General features: G+C 33.8%; 1 protein-coding gene across 1 annotated transcript; it reads right to left on the minus strand.

Moving 5' to 3' along the window:
- Nucleotides 1–2052: 2052 nt before the first annotated feature.
- On the minus strand, nt 2053–10024 carry LOC129217170 (uncharacterized). Its single transcript, XM_054851433.1, has 4 exons — nt 9708–10024; nt 6947–7059; nt 6096–6227; nt 2053–4089 (listed from the first exon to the last, which is right to left on the minus strand). Exons 1-3 carry the CDS (start codon nt 9894–9896, stop codon nt 6116–6118), a joined length of 414 nt encoding a protein of 137 aa, XP_054707408.1. The 5' UTR covers nt 9897–10024; the 3' UTR covers nt 2053–4089; nt 6096–6115.
- Nucleotides 10025–25393: the final 15369 nt, after the last annotated feature.

Raw genomic sequence — 25393 nt, forward strand, 5'->3', positions numbered from 1 at the left:
GACGATTCCCGAGTTAATTACGACACGAGTTTTCTCATGATGGTTGTATGTACGTATGTATGTCGCATAACTCAAGAACGGTATGTTCTAGAAAGTTGAAATTTGGTGTGTAGACTCCTATGGGGTCTAGTTGTGCACCTCCCCTTTTTGTTGCTTTTGGTTGTTTATAAAGGGCTCTTTTGCCTCTTTTTGAGGGGAAATCATTGTTAATTTCGATGTGAACTCAAGTGATGTTACAATTTGGTGGACACTTGGCGAATTACCGCCAGTCTTTTGGTCGCCAACTTGGCGATTTTTCTTTTTTTAAAAATCTGGTTTCAATTTGGCCACTTTGGTGATATTTAGAGAGTAAACTATTGAATCACATTAAAATTGCCAATAATGGAAAATGACATTAAATTGGAGCAAAAGGAAGTCATGTGATGCACACATCAGCTCGTTTCTACAAGTCAGACGTTTATGAGTAATTTAATGACGGTCAGACTGTTTCACACAGATTTTCTGCACACATTTGTTTAATTCGTTTAAGTTAATCCAGTGTGGTAAAACCACAGCAAGCTGCATCAGCCCCACTTTTTCATTTTTGTTGGCTCTTACTCTTCCCACTGGAAAAAATACCTTTCATAAAAACTTTCAAAATAACTTCACTAAAATTAATCTTCCTGTACTAAAATAAAGTAAAAAACAGAAAAAATTCAGAATACATGTATATGGGGCAGCTGAGTTTCAGGAAATTTTCAGAAATGTTTTGGAGTATTTTCGAATACTCTTTCAGTAATTCTTAAAAACATTTCCGAGTATTACGGAATCCTCTCTGTAATTTTCAAAAATGTTTTCGAATCAGTTTTTAGTTTTTTTCTCAAAGTAATCAAGAATTGTTTATTCTGCTGTGCTAAGTAGAAAAGTGGTATCTGCACTTTTTGTCAGCCATTTAATAATACTGATTTATAAACTTCTGAAATTATGAAGTATGGCATCAAAATCAGGACGGATGGCCACCCAAGACTTTCCTCTTCCATTTTAAAGTTTCACTGTTATGAAATAAGATGAAGAAAGCCCATTTACTTGGATTTTTTTAAAAACTTTTGTAAAATAAATCAATCCACCCCATAAAAAATCATTTTTCAATCAATCATTAATTTTTAACTCTGAAAAGTTAGGGGGCAAGGCTTTTTACTGGGCAGTTGCTTCCCCCCCCCCCCCCCTCCCACTCGTAGGAATCGCCTATGGTCAAATCAATTTCGTGGTTGATACTGGAAGAACCAATTGAAATTAATATAGTTAACACTACCAGTTAAGCTTTATTCAATAAGCATTCATATAATCTGCAATGGGTAGCAATTGAAATTCTAATGACAGAATGATTAACAATATAATGCATGCCAATATTCAATACATTGAAATTAAATTTGTAAACAAGGGTCCCAAAAAAATCAAAAGAAAGAAAACTTACATAAACATATCAGCACTACGATGTCTACAGCACATTTTTAAAAACATTTGGCTTCAGACTGTCTAATTCCAATTTGGAGGGTAAATTAGGCAAAATTTGAGTTTAAAAAAAATTTATCAACTCTCCTCACCCTCCCTCCTATACTATCAATACTATCATTTTTATTTGTGTATTTTTTAAGTGTTAGGCAGCTTTACTTGCTTTTCCTTCAAAGAATATAACAAAACCAATGCAACATTTTTCAATGTACGTAAATATGTCTTGCATAGCAAGGGCGGATTCAGGGGAGGGTCAAAGGGTCAGCTAACCCCCCTGTGACAATTTTTTTAACGACAATTATAAAATTTCAGTTTTTGAAGCTGAAAAAATAGTTCTGGGAATCAATATTAACTTTTTTTCCAACTAGTTTATAGCTGAAATCTCATATATTTCAAAGTTTACCATGATGTGACCAGTTTGTCTGCCTAAACAAGTGGGTAGTTGAGTTTTGACGAAAATTTGAGAGAATGTGATCCATGGCGCAGGTTGCATCATTAAAATTTAGGATGGGGGGGGGGGGGGGGGGTGAAAGGGTTGTGCTCCCATTGAGGGGGGGGGGGGGTAACCATCAACCTTGTAGGCGAGACATCCCTGCTTAACTAATATTTTTTGCGTTGGCCATTGGACTTTGACCCCCCTTACAAAACTGTCTGGATCCGCCCCAGTTGCAGAGAGACTACCTGCAACCTTTTTAAATGAACGAATTCAGCAAATAGGTCAAAAGAATGAACGATTCTCTGATGAACTAATCATTAAAAAGAACAACATTGCTCATCTCTATTTTTCAATGAAGTTCATTTGATATGCATTTGTAATTATTACTTTTTTCATAATAAAAATGCAGTAACTTATATACTTGAATTATTAATCTTAATTCAAAAACATAAAAAGCAATATTTATTCAATATTTACAGTTTGATATGTATATTTATGCATTTTGTAATATACAAGAAATAAACTCTAGCAAGTAGACATTGAACAATTGATTATTTTTTCAAAAAATACACGTCTAGTGGCAGATTTCAATGTGTGAGAAATAAACTTTGAATGAAAAATTAATTTCTTTACTGTTATAGGAGTCAACATTAATTAACCGGTAGTAGCAGTATTACGAAACAGCATAAACTCCTACAGCTGTAATAGTGACATAAAAATAGTCATCTCAAATTAGTCATTAAACTAAAAAATGTGTGACATTTCATAATTTTTCAATTATAACTTAAAGAACAAATTAACACTTCTGAAAATAAACAAACTTTTAAGAAATACAAGTAATAAAAATATCCACCAATAAAAATATGATTAAGTTAATTAAAACTGCTAAACAAAAAGCATAAACAGTTATGTGTACACTACAGTGTAGTATACACATTGTTTACTAATTTTTACACTACACTACAATGCAGTGTAAATTTTTTTATACATTCTCATTTTAAAAAGCACTTACTTCTCATTCAAACAAAAATTTTCAACGGGGGCCAAATGTCCTGATATCTTACACCACAAAATGTTATAACATAGTTGACGCCTTGTCATTCTTTCAAGTTTGAAAAAAGATAAAAACTGAGTGGCTCACAAAATATTTTATTAATGTCATAAGTGTGAGTCACAAAGCTAACCGCTTATCTCAAAAAACACTAAGTTTTGATAAATGACAAAAGAAAACATTTTGGTCCATACAAATGTATAGAAGTTATTAAATGTATAATAATCTACAACATAGGTTTTCACAAACTTCTCTCTAACAGTTGTTTTGTCGTGATTTTATGTCATCAAAATAGTTAAAACGTTTTTGAAAGATAAAAAATGTTCCAAACTGAATGCAAGAACAAAATTTTAATTTTGTGGCTAAAAAATCTTACATATAAGTGAGTTAGAGCATGCTTATGAAATTTTCTAATATTATGTGTAATTTACCCCATTTCCGAAAGGAGACAAAAAGAAAAAAAAATCAAATTTTACTTAAAACCCAAGTGCCAGGTTTTTTCTGTTAGCATATATCATTTTCACAAATAAATGAAGTTTTTTTTAGGGATAATGCACAGGGGAAAAAAACCTTTTAATACATATTTATTAAATTTATACAGCAGCATAAGATTTTTGTTGTGTATGTTATAAAGTCTTTGGTTTTAAGAAAAGAATTTAAATAACAAATTGACAAGAAAACAGGAAAAGCTATTATCCATTCGGAGCGATTTTTTTTTCATTACAACTTCAAAGCACATTAAAAGAAAATGCTCAGGCCAAAATAATATCAAATAACATTTCAAGTTGTAAGATACATATTATATGACTCTTAAGTTTGACTAGTAAAATATGCCAATATAGCTTTCTTTCATAATTTTTTTTTTTTCCATTATTCATAAGTTATATTAGTAAATTACAATTGTAGGAAAATATGTTTGATAAATAAACAAATTTGCAGAAGAATCATCATTTAACAATGCCATAAAAAGCAATAAACTCATTTTGTTGATCAAATACATTTAAAAATGACTAGATAGAGTGTAATTTCAAGTTTGTTGTTTGTAAAATCTTTAAGTTTTGACGCACCTTCTTCTTTAAGTATTTTTCTACAATCACTCTCCTTTACACTCCTGAGGAAAACATGAATGTAAAATGTTAATTTATCTAAAGAAGTTAACTAAGAATTAATAAACATTTCATAATTGAAACAATTTTTACAATTGTTCAACATAATTTAATTAATGACCTCCTTTTCATACTTTTTGAAAACAAACATTAATAAAAATTTCAAAGAAAAATAATTATAAAAACAATATAAGTGTGTTCTCTAATCTACAACAAGGAAAGTTAGAAAGGTGCTGTGTAAAAATTTTGAAAATTTAATCTAGTTAGTTTTATAGCTGAGGTGAATTGACAAAAATTTTTATACAATAATGCAACTAAATAGGTGAATGTTAAACAAAGGAAAAAAATCAAATTTAAAAATAAAAATTAATAGTTATCATGTGTATGCCGAATATTTTCTCAATGCATCAATTTACTTTTTCAAATACAAATGTATATACAGTGCCAAATTACCTAATAGCCAGATGATGCATATAATTACAGCCTCCAGCAGCTAAGGTACGAGCCCCTCCGGTATGTATTTATAAAATATAAAAAGCAAGAATGTTTTTTTTTAGTTACAGCAAATACACAGAAATAATAAATAAAAGAAAAATCGACTGATGTTCAATTCTATGCAAGCAAAGAATTTTATGTATGCGAACTAGAGTGGTCATTATATATGGGTGGGGGGGGGGGGGGTATTTTTATGCAGGACACCTAGATTTAGTATGATATTGTTAAGAAATAGTTTTCTAACTTTTCTTTCAAACAATAAAAAATCATCATGTTCATTGTTCCCTCAAACAAAACAGTTAAAGAAAAGCCTGACATGATATCATATCAATTTTTAAAATACCATTCTTTTCCAATGAAAATTGAAAACTCAAGTCCTAAACAAGTATTTTCATGCTTCAAGTAATTATTTTACGCACATTTTTAAATATTACTTGGAATGAAATATGGGATGCTTAAAATGAATGCAAGGACGGATACAAGGGAGGGGCAATCACCCCCTCATTGAGCAGAGATGCAGAACCCCCCCCCCCTGGCATACTTTACTGAAATGCCAAAGACATAGTTTTAAACAATATTTAATGATGTTACAAAAACAAGGGCTCTTTGGGATTCTTTCAGAATGGGGTCGTTTTCAAAATTTTAAAAGTATTTTTTCTGAAAGAGCATGCTTAAAAACATAGGATCTAACCATTTTTTACATAATTTGATTAAGTTTAATATTTTAAAAAAATACTTTAATTGGTGCGCTTTTATTGTTTACGTTTCTGCCGATAACATCACAAATAATGAAATGCCATTCACTGTTGCCATTTGCAGAACATAATATTTAATTTGCTGAAGAGGATTTTCGCCCCTTCTTCTTTGTCACATTTCCCATGTATCAACTTCTGGAGAGGGAGAGAATTGAAGAGACTACGTTCATTCACAACACACACACAAACTAATTTATTTTCTATATACGGAAACAGTATACATGATGGGCAGCCAATTTGCCCTTTATCCCGAATAGCGGTCAAGAGATATCCATAAATTTATCCCGCTACTCGGTCAGGAGATTTTTTTTTGGCAGTCATGCCTTCATAGAAGTTCCCCAACTCCACCCAGGACAATGTCAGATCGGATTTGGGGGCTCTCGTCTAGTAAGCTTTTCGAATTGAAGTCAAAAAAAAAAAAAAAAAAAAAAAAAATTATTGAACACCTTTGGATCCAAAATAAATAAATGAATGAATAATAATAATAATTTTAGATGATCTTCCATGATATTAGGGGGAGAGGCTTGGGAATTTAAAAGAGGTAAGTATTTGTGAAATCAATCGCCCCCTCCTTGAATACTTTATGGAAATTCTTGAAATCCTCCTCGAATTAATGCAATGCTTATCATAATATTTTCACTGGATAATGAATTAACGCAATGTTTATCATAATATTTTCTCTGGATAATAAGTCTCAAACAAATCTGTATTGCTTCAACTGAATTGCATTTGCAAAGAATATAATAAAATACAAACCATACCAGAAAGATATTAGTTGTGTTTATTGGTACAGCTTCATTTGCTCTTCTACTTCTGACAAGCTGATGCTTCCAAATTTATCACTTTGCTTCAACATGAGTTCATAAATCTGTGCCAATTGTTTCTGTCGAACTCTGTTCAAAGAGAAAAAATGTTTGCACAAGTAAAGCTATAAAATCAAATTAACAAATTTTACACAAGTTTCAGTTTCAAGCAATTTTAAAAAAAATGTTTTCAGAGGAATTCAAATGTTTTCATGGAAAATTGCTAAGTACAAATGTCTAAAAATTACAATTTATAATACAGTATAACCTTGATTTAACGATTGTCAAGTGGACAGGGGAAATAAAACGTTAAATCACAAAAATCGTTCAATCGAGGGGCATAGACAATGAATGCAGTCTAATCTGGTCCAGTAAAATGTATCATTCAATTGAGGAAATCTATAAATCAGGTATGGTTAAATCGAAGTTATACTGTATTTAAAATTACACTGCCGTGCTAAGAGCAAAAGCTGCATGCGCAGCCGAGTTTAAAACGAGAAATTGCTATTTAAAGTTTTGCGCCTCCACGTATTTGATGCAAATGCAACTTAAAAAAATTTTTTTTACAAATATTTGCCATTGACAAATGACCATAAAACATTGTATTTAAGTGAAATTGTGGCAAAGAATCAGCTGGAAATGTAATGTAAATTAGTTTCAAACCACCTTCTCTTTTGGCAAGTTCCTCTGAAACATTTTTTCCCAACTATAGCACCGACAGCACACAGCAGTTTTTAAGCTACTTGGAGCCTTTTTGGCAGTAAAAAGGGTCATAAGCAAAACTCATTATAAAATTAAAAATATCTTACTGATGTTCAAGTAATTTTTGTTCCTCAGTCATGTTGGCCTGAATTACTTTTTCTGCAACCAAAGCCGGTGATCGTTTCATATTTACAGTAGGTACTTCAGTTGTATCTTCTTCCTGAAAAATTGCAACATTATGAGTTTAAGCAATAAAGCTTAAACATAAAGAATATTAAACAAAGTTGTTTACAAAAAAACAAATTTAATCATTTTGTTCTTTAAGCAACAAAAATATATTTGGGATTTATATCACATTTTTTTCCTTCTTGCTTAGTACACTGTACTATTTTCATTTATTTATTTGCAAAAAAAAAATTAGCGGTGAATCGGTCTATCAAAAATAAATAAAAAAAATTCCGCATAGAGCAATAAAGATTTACTTCGGCTTGTCGAAGTCTTCAAATTATTGAAAATTCACTGTAGTATAAAAGGTCAGGGTTCAGTTATAACAGAAAATATTCAGATAATAAACAACTTAGAATATAGAGGGATACATCATTAAACAAATGTTAGAGACTGATAAACTGACTAGAGCCAGCCTCGTTCGGTCCAGATTGTCACTTTTGTATTTGCATACATTTGTAAATATTGTTGAATGTCCTTATTACAACTACCTAGCATCAACTTATGGTTCATTTGTTTTTCTTACAAAAATCTACTAGATAAGAGAAAAGTTTTAGTGAAACCCATGCCCATCAATTAGAGAGTCATAAGATGTGATTCATGGTTTTGAGATATTAGTGCATTTGTATACAGATGTGGGTGAACCATGGTGGCCTAATCACTACATGGAGAGTTCCCGTTTGATGCCAGCCGGTAAAAGATCCTCGGTTTTTGTTAATGGTGACGAAAGTACATTTAATATGTTTCTGATGTTGTAAAAAGTTCTCCATGGTCTCATTCTAAATCAATACCACTGGGGGGTGCTGGACCAGGAGTTGCTTCGGCTTCTGGTCTGGATAAAAAAAAACAGGCCTGTCTTTGGAGCCCATCCAACTGGGGAGCCTGGAATGTGGGTGAGTTTTTCAAGCATTATATAAATTGAACAAAAACCCAATTGCCCTCCCCCAGCCTCATAAAAATTTGAAAAGAGGGTCCTGCTGAAACCAGTTTAGGACAAAAGTATTTCTCATACTAACAGGATTCACCTGCTTGAATAAAAAATTCTGCTGTAATTATTTCATATAATGTGTTTTGTTATCTATACTAATATTATAAAGAGACAGGGCGGATTTTTGTATGTTTATATGTTTGAGGTAATCTTCGGAATCATTGCAGCTATTTGAAAAATTCTTTCACTATATGAAAGGAGCATTCTTGCTAAGTGACATAGGCTATAATTTATGCATATATGTACTTATATTAATTTTTTAAACCAATAGTTTATCTTCGCTACCAGTTTATGTTTCGTACTGATCTATTGTTATAGACCTAAACATAAGTGCTGATTGTCTTGCACTTGCATTGATAAAATAGTTGAAGGTTCCCTTTGAACTGAATGCTAAAAGGAGTTGAAAAAAATGAAAAATAATAACGACGACTGCATTAGAAATGCCATAACCTAAACATATATTTGAGGCTGCAGAAGATAAGGTATATAGCATTCTAATAGCCTTGGACATCGCGAAACATTTAGACTCGCAGAATGTTAATGCATCAAAATGTATTCAAATGAATTATAACTGGGATTCGCTTCGAGCAAATTAATTTTTGAATTCACGTATTGCAGATAGATGATATTAATCCGTGATTCTAAAAGCTGTAATTTTGCATGCATTTCGGGGGCTACCCTTTGAGGTTTTTTATCTATACTGATATTATAAAGAAAGAGGGGTTGTTTTGTATGTTTATATGCTCCGAACAAGATTAATACATGATTGCAACCTACTGAATAAGTACGTTTCCAATCAAACAATTAAATTAGTGTAACTGATCAGCAACTCGCCTATGATACCAGAACACAAATTAATGTTTATCGGCATATCATGTGAAACTGAGAAAAGTTTAATAAATTTAACAAAAATCAACAGGCAGACTGAGGATGTGTGTGTAGTTATTTTTTTTTAACTTAATTGCAGCTAATTTTACTTAGTGGTCAAAAAACTGACCACTCCAGGTTTAAACTACTTTGAGTGGCTCTCTTCAGAAAGACTCCGTATGTTTCATAAGAAAAAAATGGGCCATTTAGATAGCGTCTTCAAAAGGTATGCGCGCACTTTAAATTACAGGGGAAAAAACTGCTTCACTTGCTAAACAGCAGGGTTATCGTGGATCCTTGGCGCGTTAAGCGATGAACTATGTAATTGAAGGATTATTTTGAGCTTTAAAGCTACTGTTAATATTTTTATGTGTTTTGGTGAATAGTTTCACTTCCAAAGATACTTTAATAGGTCTTTTGAAAAGGTGTGTATGCATGTTAGTTGGAAGAAAAATGATCATTTCACATCAGAAGGGGAGTAGGGGCATGGAGTGTTTTTGTGCAGTGGACTTCTTTTGACTTCTTAGCATGGGCATCGCCGTGCGGGTACTGCTAGTGTAGAATAAAAGAATTTATAAGAACAAAAGTATAAGTAAATGTGATATCTTGCTCAATTATTTTACTTTTAAGCTAAAATAGGAAACCCACACTTGTTTCATTTACGAACATCTTGGCATTTTTTACAAAACATTAATTTTTTGGACTAAAATTGTAAACAACTTACAAGTGCAAAGAAAAATACAGTTTTAGTACCTACAAAGGAAAAAATAAGGGAAAATATATATTACCGCTTCATCCATTGAAGTTTTCTCTTCAACTTGTGGAGATACTTCAATTTTGTCTTTTATAGTTGCCAGGAAGTTTGCTTTTCTTGAGACAATAAAAGTCACAACAACTGCAAGTACACTAATCAACAATGATAAAATGTAATACTCGTGCAAAATCGAGTTCCATGTGTTATACTCAAAAGTGAACATTCTGCTGAGTTACCTCATCCAAACTAATAAATTTTTTGTTATAAAAACCTACAGCTATAAACATTAATGCATACATTACAACGAGCAATAAATTTGGATTATTATTATTTTGAGTTAGCAAAGGCAAAACAAAAGCATGCGAAGTAAAAAAGCTGAGCTGGCTACACGAATCCTCGAATGCTAGGCCTTTTTTAGTGCTGCCATCTATTGAACACTTTTGCTCTCCGTCATTAAATCGAAATAAAATATTTAATCTTAATGCCTGTTGATTAATACTGCCGTGTGACCATTGGAAGGTAAAGGGCAGTATCTGCAGTCTGCAGAAATGAAGTTTTCGAGATGAAACTTCGGTAAGTCGAACTTCTTTGAGCCGAAAACTTCGATAAGTTCAAGCGAATATTAATTCCCGTCTAACTTAATAGAGAATTAATGTTATTTAATTTCGATAAGCCGAATTTCGTTGAGTAGAAATTTTTGATATGTCGAATTTTATTTCATGACTGTCGTCAAAGTTTCCTTGCTAACGTAACTTTTACTTATTATTTTATTTTATTTCTATTTATTTATTTATTTATTTTTGCTCCCCGAAAAGAATGAATAAAAAGAAATAAATCAGCGCCATTGCATTGCATACAGGGGCGTAGCTAAGGGGGGGGGGGGGTTTGGGGACAACCCCCCCCCGAAATGTTTGTCTCAAAAAAAGGAGCGAGAGAGAAAGAAAGAAAAGAGAAGAGAAAGAAAGGAGAAGAGAAAAAAAAAGATAAGAAATAAAAAAGAGAAGAGAAAAAAAAAAGAGAAGAAAAAGAAAAAAAAATCAAAACGACTTTTTTCTCAATAACAATGGTCAAAAATTTACTTTGCTCTCTCCCCCCCCCCCCCCCCCCCCCCAGTGTCATTGAAAATCAGCTCCATGAGTGACCCTCAAGCGTAAAGACGCCTCACTCCTCACTCTGCTGCGACTTTTTTTGATAATTGAGTGAAATTTCACTCTTCGCTTTAGAAAGGAGATTGATTTGTTAAATCCACGTATATGTAACCTTTTTTTTATCATAGATTCTGCAAATTGTTAAATATGTTTAATTTTATGAGCGGCGCAGTGAGAATATTACATACAGTTGAATCTGTATATTTCGAATTTCACAGGAAGGAAAAAAAATCGTGATAGAGGTTTTAAGATACGGGGACTTTAAGAAACTTTATAGAAATTTGGAATATGATGGTGAAAATTTGTAATCGATACTATAAAAACAATATTGGGCTCATGATCAAAATTCCTCTGTATTAGTTTTGTTAGGTCTTTATTCTATTATTACATTATTAAGTGATTTATTGCGAGTTTAAGGAATCATTTTGACAGTAAAAGAAACGTTAAGCATATCTTTTTCAGGAAAAAGTCTTTTATTGCTTTTTGGTGCCTGATTTTTCTTTTTTTCTTTTTCTTTTTTTGATTAATTATTTATCCTCTTGAGGTTAACAATTGCTGCAAATCTAACCTGGCCAATATTCTAGGATTTTCCTTTTTTCTTTACTTGAAAAAATCTTAAACTTTCTTTTCACTCCTATCATCTCGGTTTTCTATAAGGAATCATAATTTTTAGAAAGAGAGCGACCAAAGAACAGTACTAAACCAGATAACAGAGCAAAATGGCTTTTAACTTGAATAACCTTTAACCATGAACTTGAAATACTCATCCATAATGCAACTAATACTCAACCTGTGAATTTCACCCCTTTACTCTTCTTCCAACAAATTGCTCGAAACGATTGTCCTTTTGTTAATCTTCCTAGAAAACCTATTCGTGGAACGCATTTCCCCCTGTTTTGCCCCCTCAACCATTTCTGTTTCGAGTTGAAGAAAATGCTTTTGCTTGCTGCTTTAAAGATCATTGGGCTTCAAATCCGAAAACGATAGCATAGCCGGAATTCGAGACATAAGGTTTTTGTTGGTGTTGTGCTGTCATAGTTCAAACGACCTTTGCTAACCAGGAGTATCCACCGCAATCACATCAATTTGTCGAAAATGTCAGCCAGTATTTACTGCGTATTCTTTTAAAAACGTGCGGTCTGAACTATTTAGAATAATATATTCTAAGTGAACGTTATTGTATAATGAAACGAGCAAAACCGATAACAAGCTTTTTAAAACCCAAAGAAAAAAATTTAAATGACGAAAATGGTTGCTCTAAAAAGAGAAAGTTAACGTCGCCTGAAGAAAACGAAGTACAGTCTGCTGAAGCAGCATTAATCCCATTGAACCCTTCTGAAGGAAATTTTATTTTAATTTAAAAGAAAAATTGCATAGCATTACAGGAATAAAATACTTAAAAACGAAATGAATCTAGTCTAGATTGTTCTGTACTATTTCTGTTACCTTGGTTCGCATTAAAAAGTAGAAAATAAACAAGACTTCTGTTTATAACACTCGAAAATTGCTGTTGCTCTCTCAAATAGATATTTATGTAAATTCTAAAGCAGCTAATAAAATTTAAAATAAAAACTTGAGAGGAGAACAGATGGTATGCAGCTTTGTGCAAATAACTTTCTACCGCCTATATTTCTTCCCTTTTTTTTAATTCAAATTTTATTAACTGCTTTAGAATTAGCATAAATGTAAATACATATAAAAAGCAACATATAAATATAACGATATGAAAAGCAATTTCATTTTTTGCAGGTTATAATCAAGAAGTCTTTTTCTATTTTATTTCATGCTTTTAGTGCGAACCAAGTAAGTAAAAAAACTCTGACCACCGATGAGATTGAAAGTCAAACATGCAGTTTACAGGCGGAAATGGGTGCATCTATTAGCTTTCAGGGATGCCAGCTTTTATAGATGTGTGTTAGCCTCTAAATTAAGCAGTTACACTGAAATGAACGGAACACGCTCATCAAATATTTGATTTTCCCCCTGATTTGGATAGACTCCTACTACAGCCGTTGCTAGAAAGTTTCACTTTAAATTAAATGGAGGAAAAGAAAAAAAAGTTAAATTTTCCAAAACATTAAAAAAATAAATAAATAAATAAAAATTCTTTGCTTTTTTTTTTTTGACACAAGTATCGAACTTGGAGCACCCCATTCCAAAGTATGTAAGATTCACCTCCCTCTTATTATTTTTTTAATACTGAAAAAAGTTTACACTCACACACATATATATTATCTATCTATCTATCTATATCTATATCTATATATATATATATATATATATATATATATATATATATATAAATAAAAGAAGTAACCCCCCCCCCCCCCGAAAGTCGGGTCTAGCTACGCCTCTGCATTGCATCAAACGGTGTCTAGACAAAGTGGATCAAATAAATCTCTGAAGTCAATTTTTAAATTAATGTTTAATTCATTTCCTTCGACAGAAAAGAAAAACCTGCTTTTATGGGGGAAACCAGAACCTAAATAGCATAGAAAAAATTACGGGAGTGCGTATATTCGGGTTTATTTTTCGATTATAGCGTATCAAAAACGTAGGAAATTACATTGAAAATGAATGTGCTTCCAAGTTTTCAACAATTTTGAAAAATCGGAAATCGTCTCGATTAGCGGTGAAAAAAAATGTACGAAAAGCAGCAGATGCATTGCATGTTTTAATAGAATTCCATCCGAATGTGTCTCAACTCCTCCATTGATGCTTTAAAAGTATCCGAGGATTACTTAATGAAAGAACAGATTTCTGCTTAATGCAAAGTTTCATAACAGGGTTTTTTTTTTTTTTTCAGTATATCTTTTTTTACTGGTTGGTAAAAGTTGTTATATCTTATTATTTTACGAGGCGTATCCGGAAAGTAAGTACCGTTTTGAAAAAAAATCAATAAAAATTTTTTTTTTTTAAGATTATTTAATGTTTACATGAAAGATCATACCTTAAATTATTTTTCAACATAGTTTTCACCATTGTTGAGGCACTTGTCGTAGCGGCTCACCAGCTTATTTATACCTGCCTCAAAGAAACTTGCCGCCAATGAAGAGAGCCATAAATTTACAGCGTTTTTTGCGTCGTCATCACAAGTAAAGCGCCTACCTCCAAGTTCTCGTTTCATGTGCAGGAACAAGTGGAAATCAGACGGTGCCAAGTCTGGGCTGTACGACGGGTGATTAAACTGCTCCCAACCGAACTGTTCAATTAGTCTTTGAGTGTCACGAGCAGTATGGGGCCTAGCATTGTCATGCAGCAACACAATTCCTTCACTGAGCATTCCTCTACGTTTGTTTTGAATAGCTCGCCGAAGATTCCTCAAAGTCACACGGTAACGTTCCGCATTGATGGTTTGACCTCTGGGACAATATTCAACAAGCAAATCTACAAGCATTGTCATTGTGACTCGTCTGTTCGCTTTAATTTTCTCATCCACTCTGTTAACCAAATCATTACCCAGTAAGCAAAATATCTTGCCTCAGTATTGCATAAAGGTTGACATGCAAGAAAAATCATCTTGCATTAATGCTGCCTCAATATTGTTATGTTACTCCCTTTATGCTGTCAGCAGGCTGCCACAATATTGACTGACAAAGGTGTATGCAGCATAATATCAGGAAAATATCAAGGTAGGCTGCTTTTGTAATATTGCATATACGTATTGATATGACAGGATAATATCAAGATGTTGTCATGACAGCATGAAATCAAGGTCTAGGCAAGATGATCTTGCTTTTGTAATATTGCATACGTATTGATCAGGCTCGGACTGGCTCCTTCTGAGGTGGTCCGCTAGGTACTTGAAAGGGGCCCCCCTGAGGGTGGGGTAAAGGGGCCCTCTACCAGAAAATGTTTGAAAATTATGTGCTCAAAAACAAGCTTTTTACTTTTTTCTTTTGTCCTGGAAGTATCAAAACTGTAGTTACATTTTAATGTAAAATTTAATGTGTCTTGAGCTTTTTGTTTAACTTTACTCTTTGTCAAACCGAAAATCCTCATTTTTTTTTTTCGCAACATCTATTAAAAACACGTTTGATAATATATTTGTTCTGAATTAAAATTTTTTCCTTTGATTGACCTTGTAGAGGGGGAGGGGGGGATAAGGACTCTGATGTAGGGACAAACCCAACTGCAGGAGGTCCGGGGTTTCTCCCACGGGAAAAATTTTGAAAATTGGATGTAAAATTCTACATTTTTAGACCTTACAGGGGAAGAGGGACTTAGTCTCTGAGAGGGGATTAAATTTCTTCAATTATAAGGTCAGGGGGTTCAAAGATTCTCCAGAGGAATTTTCCGAAAATGAAGTTGTAAATATTCAATTGCATGTCACGTTTCGTTACGAAAGGGGATGTGGTTCCTTTCTCTCCCTAGAATTTTTTTTGACATTAAAGCCCGAAATACGTAATTAGGCCATCTTTGACAAATTTAAGAAAAGGAATGGAGTTCAGGGCTTCCCAAGGAAAATTTTACAAATTGGAAGTTTAAAAAAAAAAGAACACCACTTTAGACGATCTACGATGTTGTTAGGAAAAGTGAAGCCCGCAGGGTCTCCCGGAGCTTTACCGAAAACCGAAAAAAAAGAAAGAAAGAAAGAAAGATGGAGCTTTAAGAAAAATTGTTTAAAAACAAACAAACAAACATCGTTCCAAAAAGCAATGGTATTCCCTCAAATGATGCGGAGCTCCCACACCTTATGGAAACCCCCTCCCCATCCCCACAAAAAAAGTAACTAAAATTTTTTTAAATTTCTCCCCTAAAACTTCAGTGGCGTAGTCTGCGCCATGAAAGTCTATGATACTTTAAATTTCAGAATTATAAAAATAAAAATGAACTGAGGAGTTCCTAAAAATTTCTAAATACTAGGCTCAATTCTTATGGGATTATTGTAAGAATCAAAAGTTGTAAATGAACGCAGTATGCCTTTATTTCTGTGGAAAGCAAAAAAACGTCACAAATCTCTTACTTGTTGGAGAGAAAAAAATTTATGCCTGAATATTCTACGCTGTAATATTTATCAGGCCCGGATCTCCGTACCCGCAGACGCCGCAGTGCGGGAGGAGGGGGGGGGGACGTCTTTAAGGGACCCAACGGCCCAAGAAATTAAAAAAAAAAAAGTACTAAGACTTATTAACTTTGCAAGTAAACACTGCTGGTCTCTGGGGAGGGATCTTACATATTTTGTTGCAGCGGGGCCCAAAATTTATAGATCCGGGCAAGCAGAGCCGGCCTTAAGCCGATTAGAGCAAAAGGGTCCAATTGGGCCCCTCGCCAGCAGGGGCCCCGCTCTAAAAAAATCTTTTTTTTTTGCTCTCGAAAATAAATTAGAAAAAAATAAATTAAAAGTTCGAATGAACTTAACTGACATAAATTATAATATTTTTTTCTAATAGTTAAACTGGGAGTATGGAGCTACTTTCAGTAGGGGAGTAGGGGGAATTTCCTGAAGCTTTTAACTTCCCTATTAAGATTAGCAAAATATATTTTCAAAATTATTAGTCTGAAATAAATTTCCGGACGAAAATGTTAAAACATATAGCCAGTTGAACATTTTGAAATCCATATCTAAGGCCGTACCCGCTGTACCCTATTTTCCGGTAAAAAGAAAGGAACTAGTGGGGAACCAATGTACAACTTTTCTTATGATTATCGGCAATTAATACGGTAAGCAATAGCATAAAAGGGTCAAGGGCCCCTGTCCTAGGGTCTTGCTATCACATGTGCAATGCGGATATTGCCCCGAGACCCCAAAAATTGCAGAAATTTCCAAAGCTATTTATTTTATTTACATACTTACTTTTATTATTTTTTTAAACTTTATTCCTGTTGATATAAAAAATGCTAAAGCTCAGCAGCAATGACAATTTTTCTAATATAGAATTAACACTAACGTAGGTGCAATTACGAAAAATACATGAATAATTGAACAAATAATAAAACTCAAATACTGCGTGCTTGATATGCGCAACACATCACCATAAAATTCTAAAGAACGCAAATTGCCTATAGCTTCCAGTCTTCTCCTAACGTATAGATAGACTTCAATTTCAAAAAAAAAAAAAAAATCGGGAGGAGATTACTTGAACGCCCACATTTACCTCAACGTTATCACAAAAAACTGATAAAAATTACAAAATTAAGTTTTGATTTGTAAAACATTTCCAAGAAGAAAGATTCATGAATTTCACAACCCTCCTCCCCTTATTCTCCCCTAACGTCTCCAAAGGTAGCCTGAAATAGTGTTTTTAAAATTTAATTTTCGAAACATTTCCGGGGAAAGGTCTTCGACCCCTTTTCCTAACTAATGAATCCTTTAATTAGCATTAAAACAATAGCTTAAAATTTCCCTTCTAGAAAACGCTACTGTGAGAAAAACCATGAACCCTTCCTTCCCAAGAATAACCTAAAATTGATTTCAGTTTCGAAAAAAATTCCGGAGGGAATCTCTTCCCGTTTCCTCTATCGTTAGCAAACAGGGTCTAAAATTGTGTTTTAACACTTCAATATCGAAAGATTTTCGAAGAGTCACTGAATTCCCTAACGTCACCAATGATAGTCTACAATTGCACCTTAGAGCCTTTGATTTTGAAAGTTTTCCCCAGAAGATAACCAATTTGCCTATTTCTTCTCCATCAAACATCACTTAACTGGGGCTAAAATTTCGGTAGGCCTCCGTCTCTCCCCCTTTCCCTTAACTTTACAAAAAATGGTTCAAATATGCGATTTCAAACGTCAGCTTTGACGACTTTTCCGGGGACCGTGGGCAGTTTGTCTGACCTCTAACGCCCCCCCCCCCCCCGCCTCCAACCTCACCTTCGTACCAAAACTACTTTTTTAATCTTCAATTTTGAAAAATGTCCAAGAGTTCCCCCGTTCTCTGTAACTCCGAATTACTTCTGACATCCGAAAGATTGTCTAAAATAGCTTTTTTAGAACTGGCAAATTTAGGTGCATTTTACTTTTCCGTCAAAGCTTTAAATTGTGCATATAGGCGGCTAGTAGGGGGGGGGGGGTCTCACTTCCAAGAGTGAAGGGGTCGTCAGCTTTCAAGATCGATAGAAAAATAATTTTTTATTGGGTAGATTGATTTATTTCATGAAAATAAGAGCTAAAAATTCTAACTAAATGGACTTTTCTTTTGTTAATTCACGCTAATCGAACTTTGAATTGGAAGAGGGAAGTCTACGGTGGCCCTCCGTCCCGATTTTGGAGGTCATATTTTACATTTCATGGAGACGATTTAATCAGTCATGTTCAAATCCCATTATATAGTCCGATTTTACGAAAAAAGAAAGAATAAATCACAGTATCAGGATAAGAATTAAGCAGGACGGATAATTGCAGCTGTTTTGAATCCTTACCTGACTCGAAAAAATCTACGGCACTTCTCAAATTTGTACAATCGTTCTGTAAAGGGCCCCATCAGAATTCTCCAATCGGGCCCCGCATGTGCTAAGGCCGGCTCTGCGGGCAAGGGAAGTATGCACGAGGAGCATCGAAGCCAGAAATATCAAACAACCATTTTAACAAATACACATAAAAATTATCATACCTTTCCTGTTTCATCTTTTTAGTATTTCGTCCCAATGTATTTTTCTTTTACTCGCCATAATAGAAATTGCAGTTCCCTTGCATGCAAGTCAAGTACAGAACTTTAACTATCAACGCAGTTTCGATTGAAGAGTTAAAAACCCTACGTGGAATAGTTTCATGGCCAATATCCGGTGATTAAGATCCCATGGGAAGTGTTTCCATGTGCATTCAATTTTCCCACTTATTTACTGGTTTGAACAAAAGGGTTTGAGGCACTAAAGCAATCAATGTGAATCCATTGAGTCAATTCAAGTCAGTACAAGTCATTAAGTTCGATTACTCCTATTTTTACACCTGCATTTTTCTTTTGTTTGAGTTTTTTTCACACGCCATCCGTACTCAAATTCCGGTTCATATCTTATCTCATCTCATTGATTCTACAAGAACTTGGAAAAACGCACTCAGGCGGCTTCGATTGTAATAAAGACTGTCCACCTGTATAAGTACACCTAGTACACCCAGGGGACACTGGGGTGTAAAGCGTTTGGGGAGCAATCAACAATCAAGGAGGATAGAAGAGAGAGGATACGCCGAAAGCCGCTAACTTGCGGCGTGCACTTGTCGCCGTGGACAAAGGCGGGTAAGGGAAGGGGAATAGTCTACCAAAGAATAGTGAAGGTATCCAATGTGGATCACTAAGGAAAACGTTCAAAAAGAGAAAGAAATGTGTCGCACACTGGCACTTCCATAATTTTTATTGTAGGAGCATAAAATATGCTTTATTTATCACATTCAACAATGTAAATAACTATACATTTAAGGGTTTTTTTCCTACTTTTATACGTTTTTGTTGCTAGTGAATGCATTTTTGGAATGTAGAGTAGTTATTCATTTCTCTTCAGTATGCACAGTAAATGTTGACGGATTGGAAGTAAAACAAATGTATGACAAAAAACTTTTATTTCTCAAAAAATACCCTTAAAATAGCCTAATTTTATAAACAATTTTTCTAGTACATTTTAACGTCAAGAGCTCTTTTCAACAAGTTTTGTTCAAAAAGAAAAAAAAACCTTATAGTTCGAAATTTATTTTCCTCAAGCCATTAGCCCAAATGAAGAATTTTTACGCACATATTTGTACTTCATTCCTCGAATTTTAAGGTTTGACACAAAAACTGAAAAATTGCCAGTTACAAAAAGTTACAAAAGAAAAAAGAACAATATACTTCTGTACATAATTTAATTGAAATTTAAATCAAAGCAGACAATTGTGACTTTATTCGATTTTTCATTAATATAAATTTATAATTAAAACAATTTACAGCAATGCTATAGCAAATAGGTAATGTTTTGAAACTTGCATATTGTAATGCAATGTTAAAAAAAAATATGTACAGAGTTCAATTGAATTTGAATGAGCTTGAACTATTTTATGAGTAATTTTCAATAAGAAAAAAATTCTTTAATATGGGTTATACCTTTTTTTCATATTTATATTTCATACTAGATACAATCATAGTTTACCTCTTCTGTTTTTTTTTTTTTACTCTGATGGCATCACGAAATTCACACTAGATACTTCTGTGCCAAAAATTAACGAAATAAGATAAGAATTTCTTATTTAATATTTAGGACAGTTTAATATTTAAAATCAAAGTTAGCGAGTTATTATATTGCTATTTATTCTCCACTTTCTTTCGTTCTGTATTCAAAGCATTAATTAGAAAAGCATTTCACTGAAACAGTACAAACTTAACCTGTGGATTACTGTTTCACTGATGCAATTTAATATTTTAGGCATAAAAACATGAAAATTAGCTAAATGTGCCAAACCTAATTTTTAAAAAATGTACTTAACTCAATTTTTCTTATAAAAGAATTAGACGTATAAAATGTTTTACAACCTTATATTGCAACATGTTGTAGTGGTGATTTAAAATAATTGCTTTTGTTGCTAAATACAAATTTTGCAACTTATAAATTAATATAATTAATAATAAAATTGATATCTAAAATGTACATTCTATTTATATCATTCCAGAACCTTAATTAAGAGACTTCAATTCAAATTTCTCTGTAATTCTGTTTTTGCCTTTTTTTCTGCTGCCCTGGCAAAAATACATTTTTTGCCTGCAAAATGTTCAGCATTGTGTGTTTCCCACAATTGCCGTTTAAAGTGTAATAATTTTGAATAAAATTTTCTGAGTGAATTGCTTTTTTTTTTCCATGTTTTTCTCCCAATACCTGAACCTTAAATATTCTTTTATAACTGCATGAATTAAACAGGCCGCATGGTTTTCTAATGGACCTTGATCAAAAGAATGACTCTTCAAATTTTGAAGCAAGGATGCATTTAATTGAGCGCAATAAGGCCATTCCACGGAAAACGGTCATTTTGTCCCCCACGGGACGCCACATGTATTTCATTGAAAATAATATTTTAAAATATTAATGAACAAGACCCTTCCATCCTAGTTGGCAGCAATAGCAATAAGGAAAAAGAAAAAAAGGAAAGAAAAAAAAGTTGGGTGTAAAATTATACTAGAGTTGAACCACCATACATCGAAGTAGCAAATTGTCGAAAAAAAAATTCGATTTTCAATTTCTAATTTATTTCGAAATCGGATTGAATGAAAGTTAGTTTGAATTTGGAAAAGAGTACTTTTTTTCAATTTTAGGGTTACTTGAGCGGGGCCCCTTCAAGCAGGGCCTGATTACTGAATAGGTCAACTAGGCAGTGATCTAGGGCCCCGCTTTTTAGGGGCCCCTAAATTGCTAAAATTGCTTTAGCCAGTAATCTAATAAGGCTAAAATTGTACAGTTTGACTACAGGGGGCCCCGAGAAACTGTTTGGCTTATAGGGTCTTCTAATATCTTAATCGGGCCCTGCCTTCAGGCCCGGATCTGCGTACCTGCTGACCCCACAGTGTAGGGGCCGACTAACTAAAAGTGGGGTCCTAGGGACACATTAATTTCGTGGCCCCCTGAAGACTCTATAGCCCGGTCGGAATGCATTTTTTGGGGACCACTTTGTCTATCACAGAACTTTGTAAATCATTTATTATGTGCATTCATGAATCACCTTCGGGGCACTTCATAGTTGTGTCATTGTAAATTCGCTACAGGCAGAATTAATAAAAAATTCTCCTTCAAAAAAGTTTTTTCCAACTGAAAAGTTCTTATTTTATATTACTACTTTTAAAAAAACATGTATTTTTCATACAGTTGTAATGCTATGCATTTGCATAATTTTTTTTAAGTAATTTGGGGCCCTTAGGAAGATAGGGCCCCAGGCCTAGACCTAGTTTGCCTGTGCGGTAATCAGGTCCTGGGGCCACGTCCCAGGACCTGATATCATAATATCAAGATGTTGTCATGACAGCATGAAATCAAGGTCTAGGCAAGATGATCTTGCTTTTGTAATATTGCATACGTATTGATATGACAGGAAAATGTCAGGATACATTGACATGACAGTATGAAATCAGCACGTTTGCAAGGTGTTTTATTTATTTATTTCTTTGTATTATTTTCACTTGAAACTCGAGAATTAAATTTCATTCTGTAATTATTTCTGTTATTCTTCAAGATAGTTTTCTAGCCTAAGAATATTTCCTTAAAGCTGACATCTGATCGGAAATTCATATAAAGGTATTAATAGTACTCGCAATTTAATTTAAAAAATGAAAGTTTCTTCGTTTTGCGTAATACTTGACTTATTTTATAAATTCATGCTTCTAATTGTATTATAAAGACATAAAATGCCTAGTTAGGAATAATTGCGGAAGTTTTTATAACACATTTAAGAATAAAGAAAGCAAAATAATAAATAAGTAAATAAATACAATAAAGTACATTTTCAAATGGATGTCAGCATTGAAAATATCCCATGAAAAAAACATATGGATTTATCTTGAAGAATAACATAAATAACCATTGAATAAAATTAATCTTACGTGAGATTGAAGTGATAATACGAAATTCTGGGCTTCGATGTCCTTTGTTTCAAAGTCTAGGGACGAAAAAAGTTATTTTCGGCCATTTCTAACATTGATCGCACATCGTCTGCGATATGACTTGTTTAGTACTATATTAATAAACAAATGCAGTTATCAGTCATTCATAAGTTTTTCCTAAAACAATACTATTCCACACTAATAATTAAGCAACCTACTTAATGAAGCATAAAAGAATGCAACGCCACGTGCAACTCCTCGCTGAACCGACTGAATCAAAGGTCGAAGCAGGAAGATGTGCCAGCAATGCGAGGCATGCTGGGTAGAAAGAACTGTGCACATGCGCAAGTAACGAAGGTCCACCTGTTCTATTGTGTACTAATTACCTTGACGGCGACAGCATGAAATCAATATCATCTTGACGGCGTCAACATGTATGCAATGTTATTATTTTAAGGTAATATCAATATTGATATTTTAAGATGAATGCAATGTTGCATACGGGTTGTTATTGTAATATTGCTTTTTAATCTTTATGCAAGCTTTATGCAGTATGAAACACATCAATATTGACGCCGTCAGTATAATATCAAGATCTGTCAAGGTTGATGATGCAAGAAATTTTTCTAGTAGGGTAGTCGCAAGCGAAGGCCGCCCACTTCGTGTTGCGTCGTGGACATTTGTCCGTCCTTCATTGAATTGTCTTACCCACTTCCGCACTATTCCATCAGTCATTGCACTTTCACCGTAAAATCTGACGATGGATTTCGGATGGCTTAACGTTCCTTGCATTCAAAAACCGGATCACAGAACGAATTTCACAGTCGGCGGGATCATCGATTTTTTTTAAACATTATATACGGCCACAGTAAACGCAAAACACAAGACAAATCAACCGTAATGGCGCGAGTTTGAACAGAGGGAACAAGTACGCATGCACTGAGTGCCGACAGCAGCGCTGCAGCGGCATTAGAACGAAACGGTACTTACTTTCCGGATACGCCTCGTACATAAAATAAAAATAATGTTTTCCAAACTATACAAACTCGTAAATAAAAAGAATTATGTATGTGCAATTATTAAGTATGTGCAAGTATATATCGTCGCCTCAGAGCAACAGTAATTAGACATCTAATTCCAGGAATAACTGAGTAAGACACTCTACTTTTGCTTTGCGATATTATCTTTGATACATTACTCTATAACTTTTTCGCTCACATAAAAATTTAATGAGCGTCAGTGGTGGTAATTCTATGGTTTTGTTTTCGTATTCGGTAAACCGAATTTTCGCATTCCCTGCAACTTCGACTTATCGAAGTTTCACTGTACTTGAAGAAATGAAACGCGTTCTGGATTCAAGGGCGGACTGACCCGCCGTACCATCGTCCCGCGGACCGATGCGCTCTCCCGCCGGTCCTGTGCGCCCTCGAACGTCCTCTCTGCGACTTCGTTTATTTTTTCACTCTCAAACCTGTGCTTCTTCAGTTTTTTTTTCCCCCTGCATCCTTGAACCTGTGCGCCCTCATTTTTTCTGCGCCTTCGAACCTGGGCACCTTTGCTTTTTTTTTCCTCACCCTCAAACCTATGCACCATTAGGTTTTTTTTTTTTTTTTTTTTCACTTTTGGACTTTGAACTTTATTCCTTTGATTTTGAATGCATCCTCATTCTTCAAGCCTGTGAAACCTCGTTTTTTTTCTTCACCTCACTCGAATCCCTTTTTTTTTTCATTTTATTTTATAAGGACCCTCGAGCGTGTGCGCCTTTGTTTCTTTCTTCTTCTTTTTTTTTTTTTTTTTTGAACCCTCAAGTCTGCGTGCCTTCTGTTTTTTTTTTTTTTTTTTGCCTCGTCAAACATGTGCGCGATTGTTTTTCTTTATATTTATTATTTTTTTTCTTCTTTTGCGCCCTCAAATCTGTGTCCTTTCGTTCTTTTTAGCACCCTGAAACATGTGAGGTTCCGTTTTCTTTCTTTTTTTTTTTTCGCCCAAAATCGTGTGCGCTTTTTTTTTTTTTTTTTTTTTTTTTGCGCCCTCAAATCATAACCCCCCCCCCGCCCCTTTTTCTTGCGCCCTTTAGGAGTCAAGGTTGGCGCTCACTTGGGGAACCCAGTCCGCTCTTGGTCTGGATTCCGAACGAAAAACAGAGAAATGCTGAAATTTGCTGTTTTTTTCGTGTTTTAAAGCTTGGTACAATAAAGCTAAAGTACAAAAGATGACAAAAATGTAAAAAAGAAAAAGAAGAAGAAAAGAAGAGAAAAAGAAAAAAAAGAAAAATTTTGCAGACATCACCCTTTACCTTTCCACGCCCCCCCCCCCCCCGCTTTCAAAAATCAATATCGGGTGTAGTTTTTGTTGTTTTTCAACAAAATTTGCATTGAGTATTGAGTTATTTGCCCCTTTCCCCCCGCCTAAAAAATTCGAAATGACAGGCTGCTAATCTCGCTGAAAAAGAAATGCTAATGAAGTTTAATAAAATGATTTGACGAAATATCTGGAACTTCTACTTTTCGCTGAATACTGAATATTTCTGGCTAGTGGCAGAAGGATAGCAGATATTTTCTATAGAACCTAATATTCACGTCTCTAAAACAATTTAAAACTATACAATGATTTTTCAAATAAAATGAGAGCTCTTATCGGAGACATAATAAAAAATAATAAATTCTGTCTGAATGTTCTCATAAGCTAATAGGGGGAAAAAAACACTCTTTAACAAAGTAGAATGAAAGCCCACAAAATTTTCTGCAAAAAAAAAAAAAAAAAAAAGGCTGCAATTCATGTATTTAAGATTTAACTAACCTAAACGTGGCTGTTTTTGCAATAACGACTTTGTTGTAAAGAAAACCGTTTTACAGTATCTAGTCCAATGATGTTCCAACTTTTTTTTCTTTTTCTTTTTTTTCTTTTTTGTAGACCTGCATAGCTGAGCATTTGGAATTTTTTGAATATTTCCCAACGCAATATATGGATGGAGAAAGGTTGTCTGAATTTCCAGTCCAAAAGGAGTTCACAAAATTAAATTTATTTAAGATTAAATTATCCTAAGTTTTGAAATAAACGACTTTGCTGTAAAGAAAGCCGTTT

Source organism: Uloborus diversus, chromosome 2, assembly GCF_026930045.1.
Source record: "Uloborus diversus isolate 005 chromosome 2, Udiv.v.3.1, whole genome shotgun sequence".
Taxonomy (NCBI): domain Eukaryota; kingdom Metazoa; phylum Arthropoda; class Arachnida; order Araneae; family Uloboridae; genus Uloborus; species Uloborus diversus.